This window comes from Cottoperca gobio, chromosome 5 (assembly GCF_900634415.1).
Source record: "Cottoperca gobio chromosome 5, fCotGob3.1, whole genome shotgun sequence".
Lineage (NCBI taxonomy): Eukaryota > Metazoa > Chordata > Actinopteri > Perciformes > Bovichtidae > Cottoperca > Cottoperca gobio.
Window position 1 is genome coordinate 21221455 of NC_041359.1, and position 17825 is coordinate 21239279.

At 42.0% G+C, this 17825-nt stretch overlaps 1 protein-coding gene across 1 annotated transcript; it reads left to right on the forward strand.

The window, feature by feature from the left end:
- The first annotated feature begins 1013 nt into the window (after positions 1–1013).
- On the forward strand, positions 1014–14380 carry LOC115007783 (CTTNBP2 N-terminal-like protein). The gene is made up of 7 exons (XM_029430746.1): positions 1014–1128; positions 4148–4252; positions 10276–10509; positions 11549–11656; positions 12074–12262; positions 12349–12519; positions 12634–14380. Exons 1-7 carry the CDS (start codon positions 1090–1092, stop codon positions 13579–13581), a joined length of 1794 nt encoding a protein of 597 aa, XP_029286606.1. The 5' UTR covers positions 1014–1089; the 3' UTR covers positions 13582–14380.
- Positions 14381–17825: the final 3445 nt, after the last annotated feature.

Genomic DNA, 17825 nt, shown 5'->3' on the forward strand with positions numbered 1-17825 from the left:
TAGATGGTTTATATGGTGACATTTATAACATATAATGCCATTTTATTGTCCCTGTGAGACAGAATGACCTATGGAGTTTTGTTTTAATGGCATGTCATGCCTCACTTTTTTGCATTACATCTTGTTGGTGTTACATACCACTGTATTTATAGTTTTTTATTTACAACAGAATCATATGAAATATTCATCCTATCATTGGTGCAAAGAGTATCTTTACTCACGTGTTATACTGGTACAATTTTGAGATACTGTACTTGTACTTTCTTCAATATTTTTACATACTTTATACTACATTTTAGTGGCAAATGTTATATATATTTTTCAATCAACATAACAAGTTACTTTTCAGATTAAGAAACCCGAAACTTGATCAAATACATTAAAATGCTGCTTGTATCAGTAATATTCCAATAACATCATTCATAAATAATTTGAAATTATACTTTTATCATTATGTTAAATAATACTGTACCAATAGTGAAAGCATTCAAAAGTATTTTTGCGTTGTGGTATTAACTACTGCTTTAACTTAAGCAAAGTTATGGGTGTGCTTTTCACCACTGCATAGGTTACATTTGGAAGGATATTATACAAGCATAACGGTATAATCCTAAACCATATCAATGCATCCTATTTCAAATAAGTATTACAGAGATATATTGGAATATCAAAATGAGACATGACAACAAGACCAGAAAAAAGTATAAAAGTGACATAAAGTTGCTCATTCGGAACACAAACACACCATAAGTTATGTTTTATAATTTCGTCAAGCAAAAATACCCGTCAAATCGGTCAAATAGCGTGCTGAAAGTCTTTACGTGCCACAAGAAATGCCTTAAGTAAGAGGCAGGCACTAAACAAATACTAAACAAAGAAATCCAACTAAAATCCAGGAGGTGGGACGTCACTGTCCCTGCCTCTTTTTCCAGAAGCTCGTCTCTCATTGGGCAGCGGCTAGAGCGCTGGCTCGCCTATTGGCTAGCTGAGCTGTCAGTTAGAACAGTGTTTGGCTGCTAACTGTTCCGTTGCGTCGGGATCAGAGGACGCAAATCAAGTGAAACAAATCTCCTAACAGGAGAAAAGTTCATGCTGGAGTTTTCAAAGACCTCAGAGGGCCTTATGAAGGTAAGAAGACCCGTAGAAAACGTTTTTGTGTCGGCGTTGTGAAGCTGGAGACTATTATCTGAAGTGTTTCACCGTGTTTTGGCCACTTTTGGTCCAAAAGAAAAGAAAGAAAAGATGTAGCAAAAGTAGTCAAGGCTACAGGCCGGACCGTTTGAACTGTGCTTCTCAAAATGTCAAGAAGATGTGTTTTGTTTTCAGAAATACATTAAAATTTAAGTATCCTCAAAAAAAAAACTTATTTTCAGCGAAGAAGAAAGGCGACAAGTCGCATGTCAACACCTTCAGTCAGCCTGCTGATGATGACTGATCTTCACGAGAGTGCTAATTGGTTGAATTTACAGTAGCTCCAGTTGTTAAATAACGTTGATTTACTTTAACAGTGTTTTTTTTTTAATGTGTTTACTAGACTAGTCTAGGCTGCATCACAACCCAGTAGGCAGCAAGCTAAGTGAGTAGCCGAAGTGACCTACACAAAAAATAGTTTTTTTTGCTACTAAATCCAATTTAGTATCAAGTCATGCTGCATCTGGTCAGCCATCCTGATCCAGAACACCTCTCAGGCTGTACTTCCCCTCAGCTGACCCTCATTTTGTAGGCCAAGTCTGTAACATGTATTCATACACACATTGTATGCCCCCCCCCCCCCCCCCCCTCCTTTACCAGCAGGCTACAACCAGCTGGAAGATGATGTGACTGAAAAAGTTTCTCATAGGTCTCAAGGGAATTTGTAACCTTGTACGTGTACGTGTACATTTAAGACTATTCTGTGGTACACCGTTAGTATAACTTCTGATTCAACGTGAGCAGTTGATTTAGAAACTGTCCTCCGATTAAGAAAAGTGGATTTTAAATGACAAGCACTTTGATTTTGATTTGAGTGAAGGAGGTTCATTTTTCCACTTCTACTGTTCACATCAAGAGTCTCAAGCAGCTACTCACAAGCCTCTTTGTCACGGAGCAAAGCACATGCTTCTGCAGCAGAAGCCGCTATGTGTTTTTAATGAGTTTACAGTGTTGCAGACGAGGCACATGGCTGACCAGGCTTAAAACAAACACGGATAAAAAGGATTATGGACACAGGACTTTTCGTCATCGGAAGTGGAGCCTCTGTGGGAATATTTGTATTTCCCATGCTGTCGCTTAGTGTTTGTGTACCCTCATGATTACCAACTCTAATTTTAGGGGGAGGGGGGGGGGAGAGAGATTAGGTGAAATAATATAAAAAATGATGAGGATCTAAAACAAGCGTGAAGACACATGTAGGCTTCCCGCTGAGCCAGACATTTCTCATAACACAGTGCACACTCTTCGCACAGTGATTACAGCGGCCTGTGAAATTAGCGAACGAGCCTGTAAAAAGCTCAACCAAGGGAGGTGTGTATGCTGTAGTTTAATTAGCATTTTACCCCTGTGGTTAAGCCACAGACCATGAGTGCTGGTGAAGGCAGAACTGAAACACTGTGTGCCTTCTTTGTGAGAGGACGCTGCTGTAGGGATTAGGCTGTAGGTGCAGTTCACCAGGGTCGTGGCTCATTCCTCTTCTCACTTTCTGCACACTGCTCTACATAAGTGTCACAGTATGTTTTTAAGTGCTGGAAATTTGCTCATTGCTATTCAGGTTTCTCTATCGGCTGATTTTGTGGAAGATGCTGGGAAATATTGTAGCTACCAGCTCGGATTTGAAAGGCCAGGGGCTCCTGACTGTCATTATGCAACCAATGCCCCACGAGACTAGACCACCCCCCCCCTCTGGGTGACTTCATGATGTGGAAAGTTGTGGGTGACTACAGAGTGCTCAGACCACAGCCCGGGCCCAGGTGTGGATCACTGTCTAGTAAACACCAGTGATTTTGTTTTATAAGACACTTCAGCCACATTTCAGAAGGAATATTCTACACTAATCCTATTATTAAGTAGTCAGCCAGTGCAGCGTAGATCTATACACGCTACACATAATGATCTGAAAAGGATGCTTAGTGTAATATAACATCAACAGCTTTGATCTTATTTCAAAGAGGGGGGCCCCGCATACGTTCTCTTGGCCGGAGTGCGGTTGGCTGTTTGAGGTGGGGACACCGCAGGGCTCGTCAGAAGAACCAACACAGCTGTGAGATTAGAGCGTAGCCACACTACAAAGAGACCACATCACATTTCCAAACACAAAATAACCAACTGTCAGGGGAACCGTTATGAATGAACGTGCAGTGGGGAAAAACAAAAACAAAGCGATACGATATTATTTTTAACACTGAACTTAAAAAGTTATATGCACATTATCAGTTACTCAGCTTTAAGTGTTTAAGACAGATGATGGAACAGCTTGTATGCTGAAAGCTGACTGTCTCTTGTTTGATATGTGATCCATCTGTGCCTGATGAACATGTCAGCTTGGTTTTGTTGCCAGGTTTGTGTCACCTCATGGTGGTGGAAATATCTAAAAACCCACTAAGAAAATGAAATGATCAACTTTGAAGAAATTGCTCCTGTTGTTAGAGATGCCATTTATTTATTTTCTTGTCATTTTGTTGTATTTTCTATGTAGTATCCTCACATGTTGCTTGAGCTATACCGCACACTTTGACTACTTTTAATAGCTCTGTTATGTAGTGCACCCACAACAAGCTTCCTGGTTTCTTTTCATACAGCAGAACACTCTTACGACATATTCAGCTGCAAAATTACCCCCTTCCAAGATAATAACCACATATCCACATAAAGCTCATAAATCAGCGTATCAGCTGGATCAGATAGATTAGATGTCTGTCTGGAAGTCTGATTTGGGGGAATTGGAAAACACATGGCTTTGTTTCAAGATTGAGTGAAATGGCAGAGAAATGATTTGCTTTCCTAGTTTAGTATATCATTTTACAGTGTTTCTTCTTGAACTGAATACTAATCTAATAGAATAAATTAAATACATGTTAAGAAGTTTTATTTATGAAAAAGAATCATTTTAATCAATTTTAGGAAATCAAATCAGTCAAACCAAGTTGTTCTTCTTCATCCTTTGCCCTCACAGTCCACGCTGAACATGGAGAGTTTGACCAAGCCAGAGTTGCTGATGCTTTTCAGCATCCTGGAAGGAGAGCTGGAGGCCCGGGACCTGGTCATTGATGCCCTAAAGGTACCCATCAATGGAGCTGGTAACATAGTTGTAACATTTATGTGATTTCCAGCACAAAATCTGTCTTCTCAACACTCGCCCCATCTATGTGTGAAAAGTGGATGTTTTTTCACAGCAGGAAAAACGTATCAGTGTCAGAAGGGACCTCTCAAATGACTGAGGTAGCATGTTGCCACTCATGGCAAGCATAAGAAAAGGTCATCATGCTGCAAGTGAGATAATAAAATAGTGAGCAGCAGGGAAACAGATTATTCTGCGGCATCACAGTCACTTTTCAAGGAGGAGGGCCTGCACAAACGTACATGGGTAGCTTATTGATGCCTGGTAATCTATTTTTGCTAGGGACATATAGAGTTAGGAATGCCTGTAACGTATCAGTCATACATTTGGTTTTGGTGTTACGGGACCCAAAGTACGTAAAGATCTGGCAACAAAGTGGAGGAAAAACCCAGTTAAAACAATTAAGATTCAATCTGATCTCAACACAGTTGATGACTTTTCCTGGGCAAAAAGTTCAGTGTATGGAAACAACAAAGCCACGTGTGTCTGAAGCGAATATTCCTCTGGATCTATCCACATTTGCTCACAGCAAACTAGTGTCTGAGCCTCTGGAGAATACAGACTTTTGTGGCAGTATCTCAGAACTCATCCTTTTCATAGGTTTCCAGCGAACTTGAACATATACAGTATATATATAGACACAATCTACCGAACTAACACGGTTCAATAAAGAGCAGCTCCAACATCAGGAAGTCTTGCTTTACCAGGATTAATGCTGCATTTCAATTAAAGGATTGTGAGGCTATTTTCTGCCACTGTCATTTGCTGTGCTGTGTTCTGCAGGCCCACATACTCAAGCTTTCAGGGACTATTTGGTGTAAACTTGCTTCAGTGTCACCGTGACGCAGTTAAATTAAACCAACAAACAAAGTGAATGAGCAACTTAATGACAAAAGATGGCGCTACCTGTCCTGAGACATTTATACAACTCTGCAGACTTTATTCTCACTATTAGTTTTTGAGTTTTACAGCTGTTACGCTCTCAGGATGCTTTTCACTTTCCTGGTGTAAAATGCACTATCGAAAGAACAAACTGGAGCGCAGCCGTCTAAAAGAATCTTCAAGTGTTGTGTCTAGACCACATTCCTGCATCTCTCCTGGGATGTGGCCATCTAAGGCAAGAAGAGTTGAAGCCTGCTGGGTGTCTGATGACTCAATGTGAGCGTGAGTAGGAGTGAATAAATAAACATTGGCCTTAACTGGAGCTTGAGGGGAATATGGCTGTGCTTCTTTCATGGCTCCACCAGCACAAACTGTTAACCCATTCAGGTCTGGGATTGGATCAATGCTGCAGTGTTAACCGTTAAGAAGCTTTAATTAAGGCTATAAACACTGACCTGAAGGAAATTAGGTTGAGGAGTAAGTGAAAGCTGATCTCTTCTCTGCAGCACAGCACGTAAAGTGTGACTTCATACCTTTCTGCTGAAGGAATTGGAGATGTGGAACATGGGTCTCGCCCTCACATGAAAGCAGATTGTTATCAGTAAAACATCAGCCCATATTTCTTTTGTATTTATAGAGCGCAGTGTTTGTCTGTCGGTCCTTCACTTTGGTACAGACTGAAATATCTTAACAGCTATTGGATGGATCGCCATGAACTTTCGTACAGACATTAATGGTTCCCTTAAGATGAATCCTAATGACTTTGGTGAGCCCATTGCTTTGCATCTAGCGCCACCAAGTTAACATTTGTGGATTTGGATTAATGGATGGACTACCATAACATATGATTCAAACTTTCATGTTGCCCTCAGGATTAATTGCAAAAACTTTTATTGATCCTTTTTTTAATTTTCATCTGGCGGCAACACCAGGCCAAAATGTTTAATTGGTCCAATGGTTTATAACCAAATACCTGCAAAACTAATGACATTCCCATCAGCCTGGCGAGCATTAAACCACATGCTTTGTTTAACATTTGGCTGAAAGTCCTGCTGTGTCTGAAGTACAGATACACAGAGTGTCGACTGAGTCTTTTTACAACAGTACAACTGCTCACGGGCCTACAGTAATTAGAGAAGTAGGTCCAGTCATGTTCCTCATGTTCTCCTTAACTGACGTGTCACCGCCACACTGAGTGTCGTGTGAGGAATGTTTTTAGCTCAACAACAAATCACCATGGTAACACCACCACTGCTCAACTCTTTGCTAATTATGCCTTTGCTCATCTGGTTAAACGCACGGGAACTGGCAAGTTTGTCATGCGTCGTCTCCATTCTCAGATCAAAAATCTAACAATCTTATCAGTGTTTTCTACAGGAAGTAATGTAAGTACAGGATGTGAGGTTAATGATGCGGGTTTTCTGTGGTCCTCTATATTTAATTATGCAGAACTATCAATGGTATTCTAACTATCCACTGCATTTTTCCCTTTGTGACTCACTTCTGCAGCTGCTCACACTGTGGCTTTCAAAAGGAAGTTGGTCTCTGGCAATGCTCGTATTTGGCACACAAAGCTCTGCAGCAATCCAGTCGTCCCTTTTGCTTTGGGAAAGGAATACCAGTCTTTACTTTAAGTTCAAAGGGGACTCAAATATGGAAATGAGCCTTTTTAATTAACCGTCAAGTTCCCTTGGTGTGGTTGACTAGAGCTTCCAAATGGACACACTTAAACCAGGTTTAACGTCTATTCTTTGGTAATGGGGAAAAATAGCCTTTTTTTATAGCTTTGAGGCACATCAGCTGATACGATTAGTGCCAGTTACTGTAGCATCCACAATCATGTGCTTGTAATGAATAGTATTATTCAGACATCCATCTCCTTTCCATTTACATGCTTGAGCATTTCCGGGTATGTAGCAGTCTCCCTCAGCAGCTCTGATATATACAGGACTCGAGGGTACGAAGTTCATATATCACTTTTCCTCAGAATTACACAGATCTCGTCGCCAACATTGCACAACTGAAAGTGTCCAGGCATGTGTCAGCAAAAGATTAGCTGGATTGGAACCAGTGCAGCCATGGCACAAAAAAATTCCCAGGCAAAAGCACACAAGTTGCCAAGAACTGCAGCCAACAGACAAAAGCATGAACAACGGAGGTAGACTGAGATGTATAGCAGCCATGCACCGAATGTTTATTGCTATTGTTCATGTACAGTGTGATGCAATGACTAAGCTCTGGGAGATTGAGGTGTTAAATAATGTTAGAAATGCATTTCCTGTAATCCCTCTTTTCACTTCCTCCAGCCTCTCTGCAGCAGAGGAGGAGTGATGCAGAGGAAACAGCCTCCCTTTGTGGAGGTCTGCATCTGAAGGGCTGGGAAGAGACACAGAGCCTGTGTTCATGAGTGAACTTTTGTGTAATAGGGGTTCTGTGAAATAGAAGAAAAATAGCATTTTAAGGCCAATTATCTAGTTCTCGAAATATGCGCCAATGTGAATCGAAAACAATGAACTATCACAAAAATCTACATTAAATGTGATTTTTTTGTGTGTTTCACAATGTTTGTGCCTCTTGTTTCCCGTTAGTTTTGCATACAACTGCAGCAATGAAAGTCAGACTGAGTATATATCCTTGGGCAATGTTAGGTGTCAAGAATGCAAACCAGATCTAAGCGTATTCAATCTTTGACCTTTAAAATGACACATCAGAGCAGACAGTCATCGACGGGAACCGGGATGGGCTGTCGGCTAAATCTGTCCACAGATTTCTCTTCCAAGACGAGCGATATCTACCTTTTTGTTTTTTTAGAAGAAAAAAATTAGACCAGCCAAAAAAAACTGATGGACAGAATAAAATCTTGCTTGTTCCATTTTTAGCTTTAGTGTTTATATAAATCACAAGTATGCATTCAAAAAATGTTTTTTCTTAGATTTGAAACCTGTATTGTATAAATAAAGTGAGGACAAGGGTTGTATGCCACTTTCATAACATATTCTACATCACACACAAGACTTGTTGCGGTGCTGCGTGGTCATCGGGCTTTAGATTGCGGCTACATTTGAGAGGCATTTTTGAATTCTCCAGGGCATCCTGTGTTTTCCTGACTCACCCCTCCATGCTGTTTGATCCGCCTTCACACAGTCCTCAGCGGACTGGATCAAATAACAACAGCAAAGCCTCGCAGCCTTGCCCGCCTTTCTTTGTGCCAGATGAGTTAATATTATTGAAGATGACTATCACAAAGTCTGGGATCTGTTGTGGAATATTGCTTGAACTTTCTGCGGACATCAATCGGCACTCTCTGTATTTTTAATACCGTGTTAACTTACAGTTCCTTACATTTCGTTTTAAGTAAAATATCAGTCAGAATGTTTATTAGTATTTATTTATTAATTAGAAATTATACATAAATTAGCGTAAATGATCCGATACGCACTGGGTATCAGCAATATTGTGACTGATCCACATTACACCCAGTTTCTTTCGCAATGTCTTTATAAAGTTCAGTTCTTACTGTATCAGCAATCATTCAGTCAAATAGGTTGCAGAAATTAAAATGCTAAAGAAATCCCTCGCGTTAACACACATAAACATATTTTCAATAAGGTCCACACGTTCAGGTGTACGTTATACCTGTGTGCTGAGCTGACACACACACACACACACACACACACACACACACACTTGTACTGTAAGAACAGTGAATCGGCTAAATATCCCTCTGCAGGCACATCCACACTCTTGACCAACTCCTCAAGTAATCTTGGTACCAGTCATCAGGAGCTCTGCCCTCAGCCTGCAGGAGAGGATTCTGTTCGCTCTAATCTTTTGATCCTCTTTTGTTGAAACCTCACGAAGAAACAGCCAGTACCTCTACGCTCTCTCTCTCTCCCCCTCCCCCCCCTCCTCTCTCTCTCCCCCTCCCCCCCTCCTCTCTCTTACTTCAGCCCCTTTTCACGCCAGGCCCAAAGGCATCTGCTGTACCTGAACTGTCTTGCTGCTTTTATCCCTCCTTTGTCACAAGTTAAACAGAGAACAGGTCTGCCTTGGCCAAGGCCCAGTCCAGAGCAGCTGTCCTGCTAAAGATAGACAGACACACGCCATCTGTTGCACCTTCCTCCTGCTACCACTATTTCTCTAGTATCTTTAAGTTTTTCCTCTTCCTCTCTTCCCCTGCCTTTTTCTACAGATAATTTACCACACTAGTATTAGAGATGGTGATCGTGTGTGTGTGTGTGTGTGTGTGTGGAATGCAGTATTTCGATTGTTCCCGTTCACATGTGAGAGATATGACAGCAGCGTGTGTTAATTGACATCCTAATCCCAACAGGATTATAACTACCATATCCTCTCATAGTAACTTCAAAGTTCAGTAGTGTGCATATCAGTTGTGTTGACTGAATTATAATGACTGCTAATATTAATTACACTTAAAAGCTTTTAGCACGACACAAAGTGCAACTGAGGCTGATGAGATGAGCCATTTGTGTTGCAGGTATTTAGTCATAAACCAAAGTATTGGAAACATGTAAATGTTGCCCTGATAATGGTGCTTGCTGAAAAGTAAAAGGATCAACAAAAAGGTATTATAATTTATCCTGAGGGCTTACGAATGTGTGTTCGAAATGTCATGGACATCCGTTAAATAGATCATTTCACTGGACGAGTGAAAACGTTGCCCTGCTGGGGGCGCTATAGGATAAGTCAAGGATCACTACATTTATTATGAGGAATGACATATCTGCACCAATTTCATTGCAATGCAGCCAACAGTTGTTGAGTTATTTCAGTCTGAACCAAAGCGTTAAACCGACCGGTCGCCATTGTCATCCCCAAAGCTACGCTGCTAACATGGCTAAAAATGTCTCTTTGGAAATGTATATACAGGAGTCAGACTCAGCATCCAATAACAGCTGACACTCAAGAGTCTGAGTATCAAGAAGAGATTGACGTACTAGAACTAAGTTGCCTTCTGCCAGGCAATTCCACTCATGAACATTTCCGACCACAAACACACTGTAAGTAGTTAATCCATCACTGTCCCTCTCAATCTTGCTCTCCTCTGCTCATCTCCTCAGGCCCAGCGTAAAGAGCTGTTCATCCAGGAGCGCTACGCCAGGTACAACCTCAGCGACCCCTTCCAGGCCTTGCAGAGAGACAGTGAGGCCGTCGGGGACCAGAACAAAGACCAGGGCTGTTCCTCCTCTACCTCCAACCCTCTGGTGGTTCTCAAGCTGGTGGTGAGCCACTGCAGGAGGATGCAGGAGAAGATGTTGGCCCAGCTGGCTGCAGCGGAAAGCAGGCACAGAAGGGTGGGTGTGGACGTGTGGTTCTTAATTAGGGGAGGAAGAAATGAGCTGGTTCTTTATGCGGATTTTAAGAAAATTAATTGGGGAAACATGAAAGATAAAAGCTGGCACCAGTGGTGGGAAATATTGAAGAAAAAAAAACATGATGGGGAATGCACGTAGCAAAGCGCAATTAGGATTTAATTTCTTTCTACAAGTATACAGTATATAAGAACAGCTTGCAACACAAGCTTGATACTCAAACTGAATGTGATTAAATCATCCCCTGTTCATTAAAAACAGCAGAATAACTCATTTAAAAACGGCACGATCTATTTCCAAGAGGCACACATCCAAACGTACTACACGGGTGCAGGGTAACAGACACGGACACAGAATAATATAAAATACCTGCACTGTCACATTTTCCAGCTTTTCTTTTGTTTCATGCGTTTAATATTTATAGACCGTGATGCAACGCAAACTTTCTCCTGATTGTATTATGAGTTAAACTGACGTGCAAGGAGAATATGCCTCATCTGTGTGATCACGAACTTCCTGTTTATTTCATGATGATATTAAATTCAGTAACTGGAGGCAGATTTTTTAAAACTTTGCTGTGCTCGCTGAAGGCAGATATGCAATGGATTGACCCAACTCCTGCTTCAGTATGAATATTATACGAGTATTTAAATACACAGAGCATTAAAACATTTGTTTTGCAGAGTAATTTAGGCCTTTTTAGTGTTTTGGTATGAATTTAAATTACTGTTGAACATAATGATTCCCACTCCACTTTTGGAAATGTACAAAACACTCAATCATCTTAGGCTTTGTGAAACCACACAGTGAAGACTATACTTTTCTCCGCAGGCGGGCTGAGCCGAGTGCTCATTTAGTTGAGTTGAACTACGCAACTGTTTAACTTAACTGCCAACAGCGTTGCTTACAATGTAGTAACTGCTAATAAAATTACTGTTATTGTCCATCATATCAATCGGACCAAACTCATGTGAGATCATTTCACTCCTGACTCTCTGTCTCCCCGCTGTGTTCGCTTCAGGTCATTGCGGATCTGGAGGAGGAAAAGAGGAGGCACGCTGAGGACACGGCGGAGGGAGATGATGTCACTTACATCCTGGAGAAGGAGAGGGAGCGCTTACACCAACAGGTGCCCCTCAAATGAATAGTGACCTGGACTGCACTGTAAATATTTGTCCAAAATGTGCTGTTTTAGTCAAACGGGAGACAATGAGGGAGTAGTGGAGCTTTAAAAGAACTGGTGTCGAAAGCGACGAAGTAAAAGCGAACCATTAACGCCGTGTAGTGTGGAGCAGTGAGGGAGTCTCAGAACGTCATCATAAACCCTAGCTTTAGTGTTGTACGATACCAACCACCCCTGTGGAAACATTGCTATAACTGCCTTTTTATAAACAATGTTTTTAATTGAATGTATTTATTGTTTGTGTTGTTTGTTTAATGGACTTAAAAGTCTGACGATAAAGTTGATAATGTCTAAAGCAAAAACAACGTTTACTACCCTTTTTGACAAGTTTGTTTACCGTGTTCCTCGTCTCGGTCTTTGTAGCTGGAGTTTGAGCGGAGCCAGGTGCGGCGGTTAGAAAAAGAACAGCGACGAATTACTGAGCAGCTCGAAGAAGAACGGGCTCAGCACAAACAGCTCTCCTGCGCTTTGGCCAAAGAGTGCAAGTGGGCAAGTGCCCGGGCTCTGGAGGAAGGTCACCGGCTGACCGAGCTGAGTCGTAAACTCGACAAGGTATTTACATTTTAAATACAAGTTAGTCCATTTATTTCCTTTTGTCGTTACAAATGTCTGTGTTGAACAGACTTTTTCCTCCGCAGGAGAAGGAGTCTTGTCAGGCCCTGAGGAACGAGCTGGAGAATGAGAGCAGGCGAGCTCTGAGAATGGAGGCGAGGGTGGAGGAGCAGCTGGCCGAGTTTGACACGGAGCGAGAGCAGCTCCGCTCACGTTTGAAGAAGGAGGAAGCTCACTGCGGTCAGCTGCAACAACAGGTGTGAACACTCCAACACATTAATCATGCAGGTGGCAGCAGAGTGCACATGTTGCAGACTATAAACAGCCACATTTCTGCTTTAAATAAATATCTTTGTCCATTTTGTGATCAGGTAGAAGAGCTTAAGAGGAAGCTGGAGGAGAGCGTTGTTACGGAGGCCGTCACAGCTCCAGTCCAAGCAGAAGGAAAACAGTGGGCCACAAAAGTTCCGCAACGAGACACGGCGGTAGAAACGATTACAGTCGAGGACATCGAGGAAGACAGAAACCAGCAACATGTGCAGCCAGAGGTCAACGGTCACGACTGTCCGATGGAAACCAACAGGCACCACGGTCCAAACAACGCCCTCTCAGAGAACATCTGTGAACAGAATGAGGATGAAAATTCTCCAATTCATCAAACCCAGACACCCAACTCCTCCTCCTGCACTCTCCCTACTTCCCCCTGCGACTCGCCCGTCCTTGCCAAACGCTCACCAGGCAGCCCAAGCCCGGGTAGCTACCAGTCTCCCTACCAGGCCGGGATCAACCAGCGCTTCCACGCTGCTCGCCATAAGTTCCAGGGTACCATTGACCCAGAGCCTCAGTCCCAGACCGCACAGACGGCTCTCCCCCTCTCGCCAAAGGAAATACCCCCCGTGGCCAGTAGCCCCTCCCTAGAAGCCAGCCCAGTCAAGCAGCTGGCTCGGAGCACAGTCACTCAAGTGCTGTCTCGCTTCACCACCGGACAGCAGAGCGCCGCACCGAAGCTCGCAGCGGCGAACAATTCACCCTTCGGTACAGACTACCGCAGCCTGGCAGCGCCCTTGTCTCCGGTCATCGGAAGGGCCGCAGGGGCGCTTCCACAAGGGATCAGATCACCCACCATCCCCAGGGCAGACAGGGGCAACCCTCCACCCATCCCCCCTAAGAAGCCCGGCCTGACACAGGCCCCTCCCTCCCCGGCCACAGTGCCCAGGTCTGCCAGCCACTTCTCTGACAGCCCGCTCTCAGGCAGCTGTGGCCTCACCTCCAGCCAGGAGGGAGTCAAAGAACTGGACATGGTGGTCTCTTCTAATTAACTGATCATTGGATCGGTCATTAAATTAGTCGGCTGCTTGTGACACGATCTCATAATTATGATTGTTGAGATATGGTTTTGTACACGACAGGATTTACATCCTATGCTTATTGAACAGAGGTCCCTTCAAACACTGTTATAATTGTATTTATTAGATTGTTTTTATATGCGTGGAGGCACTACCTTAGGTAGTGGTTAAAGGGCTGGTACTAATGAAGAGTTATACAACTTTTAGTTTCAAATGTGCCAATACTTTATGTTGGGCACACCGTACTATTACAGTAGATTAAGTCTTCTTGTGTCATATTTCCAAAGAATACATATCAGTTTACCACCTGAAGAGGATTATTGTTCCTAGTATGTTGCTTGTTATTACAACAAATATTGTAATCCTCAGACCAAAAGTAGTCCTTGGACCAATGTATGTTACAATGTATGTCTTACGTCAGTGTGCACTCGTATGTACGTAGCGGTCGTTTTTTATAAAAGTTTATTTTATAAATGTTGCTTAGTTATTAATGTATGAGGGTGTAACACAACAGTTAATCTATTCAGTGCCGTACAGAGCTTTGTTCATGTATTACTTTAATGTTGCGGTTATGATTATCTCAGATTATATGTGGGCACTATTGAACAATAAGATGAGTGATTCTGATGCCATGCCTTTGTCATTTATAAGAAATCATTATGAAAACACCTATTTTATAGTCAATCATGGCTTTGAATGGTTATCTCTGCTTTTATCAGATCCTTTACAGAACTGTAAATGCTGGAAAGTGACAGATATAATAAATGAATCCCAAAGAATGTCACTTATTTATCTCTTTCTTTTTACCCTCATAGGAATCATATGTTAGCAGTTGTGTATTACTGCTGACTATAGTATTCAGCTAAAGTCTGCCACTTGTGTTTGTAGGGTTGCAGCTCATTATCAATTAATCTGCAGATTCTTTTTCTTGATTCATTGATTTATCTTTAGAATGTTAAATATTATAAGTTCTATTAATATTAAATATATAATAAGAGTTACTTCATGAGGCCAATAAAGGAAAGTGTAACAGTCAATTAACCTCTTAAAAATGAATTCATGCATTTGAATAGATTTTTTTTTTCCAGTATAGCATATTAATATTTAATTAATATAATTTACATTTTTAGGACACCGATTTGCTCATCTCTTCATGTTCAGAATTCCACTAATGAAGTATTTTGCAGTACGGATATAAAGCGTTATAGACATGTACAACCATAGAGTGTCCTCTAGAGGTCAGTATTTGATAAGAAGTTTACAGCAGGTGAGGAAATCCATGAATTATTGCTCCTCAGATATTAGACATCTACCGTTTCTCTCACAATACGATCTGTCTTTAATGTGTAATATTAAGTAGATTATATCCATGTGCACTTGATCGGTTAGCGCTAGAGAGTAAAAATGTAGCAACACATGTTTATATTATTATTGTGGATGTATTAGTGAATCTATAAACTTTCATGCAGAGTTGACATACAATACTTTATCTTTTAAATAAGATACTGCATTGGTGGCTTTACTCTACTATCCCATAGGACACTCATATTCACTGTGCATTGTAGATGTATATGTCATATTTATGTATTTGTGTGTATGTTAGGGTTAGGGTTAGGCTAGGACTAGATCTTGATGCTGAAAAGAATGATCTCAACTTTTGCTCCTGTTTTTGGTTGCGAAATAAGTTCTGAAACCCTGAAGTGGACTGAACTGTTGCGCCCTGGGTGAGTTGTATATAAACTATAAACAGGGCTGTAGTGGTATGTTGTTTAAGTGATGCCACTTATGAGAGAAACAAGGCAGCAGTGATGAGTTTGCAATTGGGTAAGTGCACGAAATGCATTTTACTTGACAAATATCTTCCCTGTGTTTTATAAAGTCTCACACACACACACACACACACACACACACACACACACACACACACACACACACACACACACACACACACACACACACACACACACACACACACACACACACACACACACAGCCGATATAGGCAGAGCACACGCTGACTGGGCTTTTCCGTCACACTAAATCCCCCTCTTGGTTGTTGGGGAAGGGTTGGCTGGTTAACAGGACGGGTCACCTCTTCACTGATCAGCTCACCTAATTAACATTCCAGTGCAGGACAACAGGGCCGGCACGCCCGGTCCTCCGGAAAAGCCCCATCTTTCTTGGGCCACCATAAACACAGGCTCAGGTTGATGAGCTGTGAGGGGCCACGTCCTCGCTGCTGTCACTGCCAGCATGGCTGCTCACTCTACTCTACTGTAGTCCTCTGCTGGGAGACTAATCCACAACACTGAGCAGAAGACATAAAAGTGTGTATTTTTTTTGGTGTCTTTTTTGACTTTGTCTGGGTAGTGTTTATGCCTCTCATTCAAAACTTGGATGTCTTTCATATCTGCGTTGAATTTATATTTATTTGGACGCATTTATATTCAAACACTGACTTAATATTCAGACTGACTGATACAGGCTTAGGAGTGCATGACTTGGATAAAAACATGCCTAAATTTGTTTTTTTGGAATCTTGGCAATCCTCCTGTTAGGATTCCACATGACAAGAGCGGTAATAATTAAGTTTTTCCCTACGAATAAATCGCAGAGGAGTGGATGACATTTCTTTTTAAGTGGCCAACCTCAGAAAGTTGGCGAATCCTGTTTTGTTTTTTTCCTGGAGAGGACTTATATGGTATTTTACGTTTTTTGCAATTTGTTCTGATTTACATTTGTTGAATCTTTTCTCTGTAAAGTTGCTTGAGGCGTGCTTGTGATAAAGCACTGTATATATATATATATATATATATAAAAATGAACTTGAACTTGACAACGATTGCTGCAGACGCCACATGTCCCTCCTGGGCAGATCTGGTAAGTGCTGTACTTTATGACTGTGGTGCACATAAGCAGACATCCAATAAGACACATGGTGTCATGGCTGCAGTGTCATGTTGTGAGAATGAGATGACAAAACGGAGGTCAAGGAGGGAGCACGTAACCTGTCATGAGTTGAACCACAAATTTACGACCTTCTCGTTTTAGTCCTGTTGCACAAAAGCAAAAAAAAGCGGCACATCAAGTCATGAATCGTCTCGTGTGTATCAGCTGCTGTCACTGCACCGGCACTACATCAATGTCATAATCACCGTCATCTGTGCAGTGGTCCAATCGTTTACTTATCCGCTTGCTCTCTTTTTCATTTTCTCCCTCGTTGTCCCCTCTTCTCCGTCCAAAATTAGCCCAGACCATGAGATGGGCCTAGAATAGGAGCTCGGGCCCCCACACTGAGCCTCTAAAAGACCACAGCTGGAGCTGGCTCAAAGCGAGACAGAAGGAGAGGGAGGGCCGGATGACGAGTGTTATCGCCACCATCACCTGCTCGCTGTAAAGCAATTTGTTATAGAGTTGTCACTGTAAAATCTATAGCTTGTCCTGGGGTAAAGAAAGACAGGGTCACATGTAATGAGGATCCGAGTGTCGCTCCAAATCCAGGTATGACATAACTGAAGGACAAACAGCTGGGATATGTGTGCGTTTGTCTGTGTGTGTGTGTGTGTGTGTAGAATAAGAGGGAAGAATGTCCAGCGACAGAAAGGACACTGGATTGAAGGTTACACATCTATACTGTAAAATACACAGATTTATGTATATTTATTTGTTGTATAAAAAAAAATACCTTTTAAGAAAATGTAATTTGGAATGCATTCACAAACACACTATTACACTCTCTGTCTGTGCCTTGGTATTTTTAGGCAGCTACATTGTTACTGACCTTTATGTAGGTCTTTAACTAACACCCCTGGATTTGGCACTGATTAAAATGACCACACACACACACACACACACACACACACACACACACACACACACACAGTCTTGTCAGCGTCTCGCTCTACCTGCTAGACACCAAGTGACTCACTGAAGTTGCAGGGATACAAGCCAGAAGTGTCCTTGAGGTGGGTCATATGTTTCCACATTGGCTCGATGAGACAAACCTGTTTCTGGCTCTGGACTGTTGATGTGAGCTGAACTACAAGCATGCACTCCGCTGGCATTACATGAGAGGTTCACTGTGCTTCGAGCCGGGTGGAAGAAATTTACTCTCCTACCCTGAGTTGCATGGCACGGAGGCAACATTTTAGAACGTATTAATCATTTTGGAAAAGGACTATATCTGGCTCCATACCAAACTTGGAGAACCCAAGCTT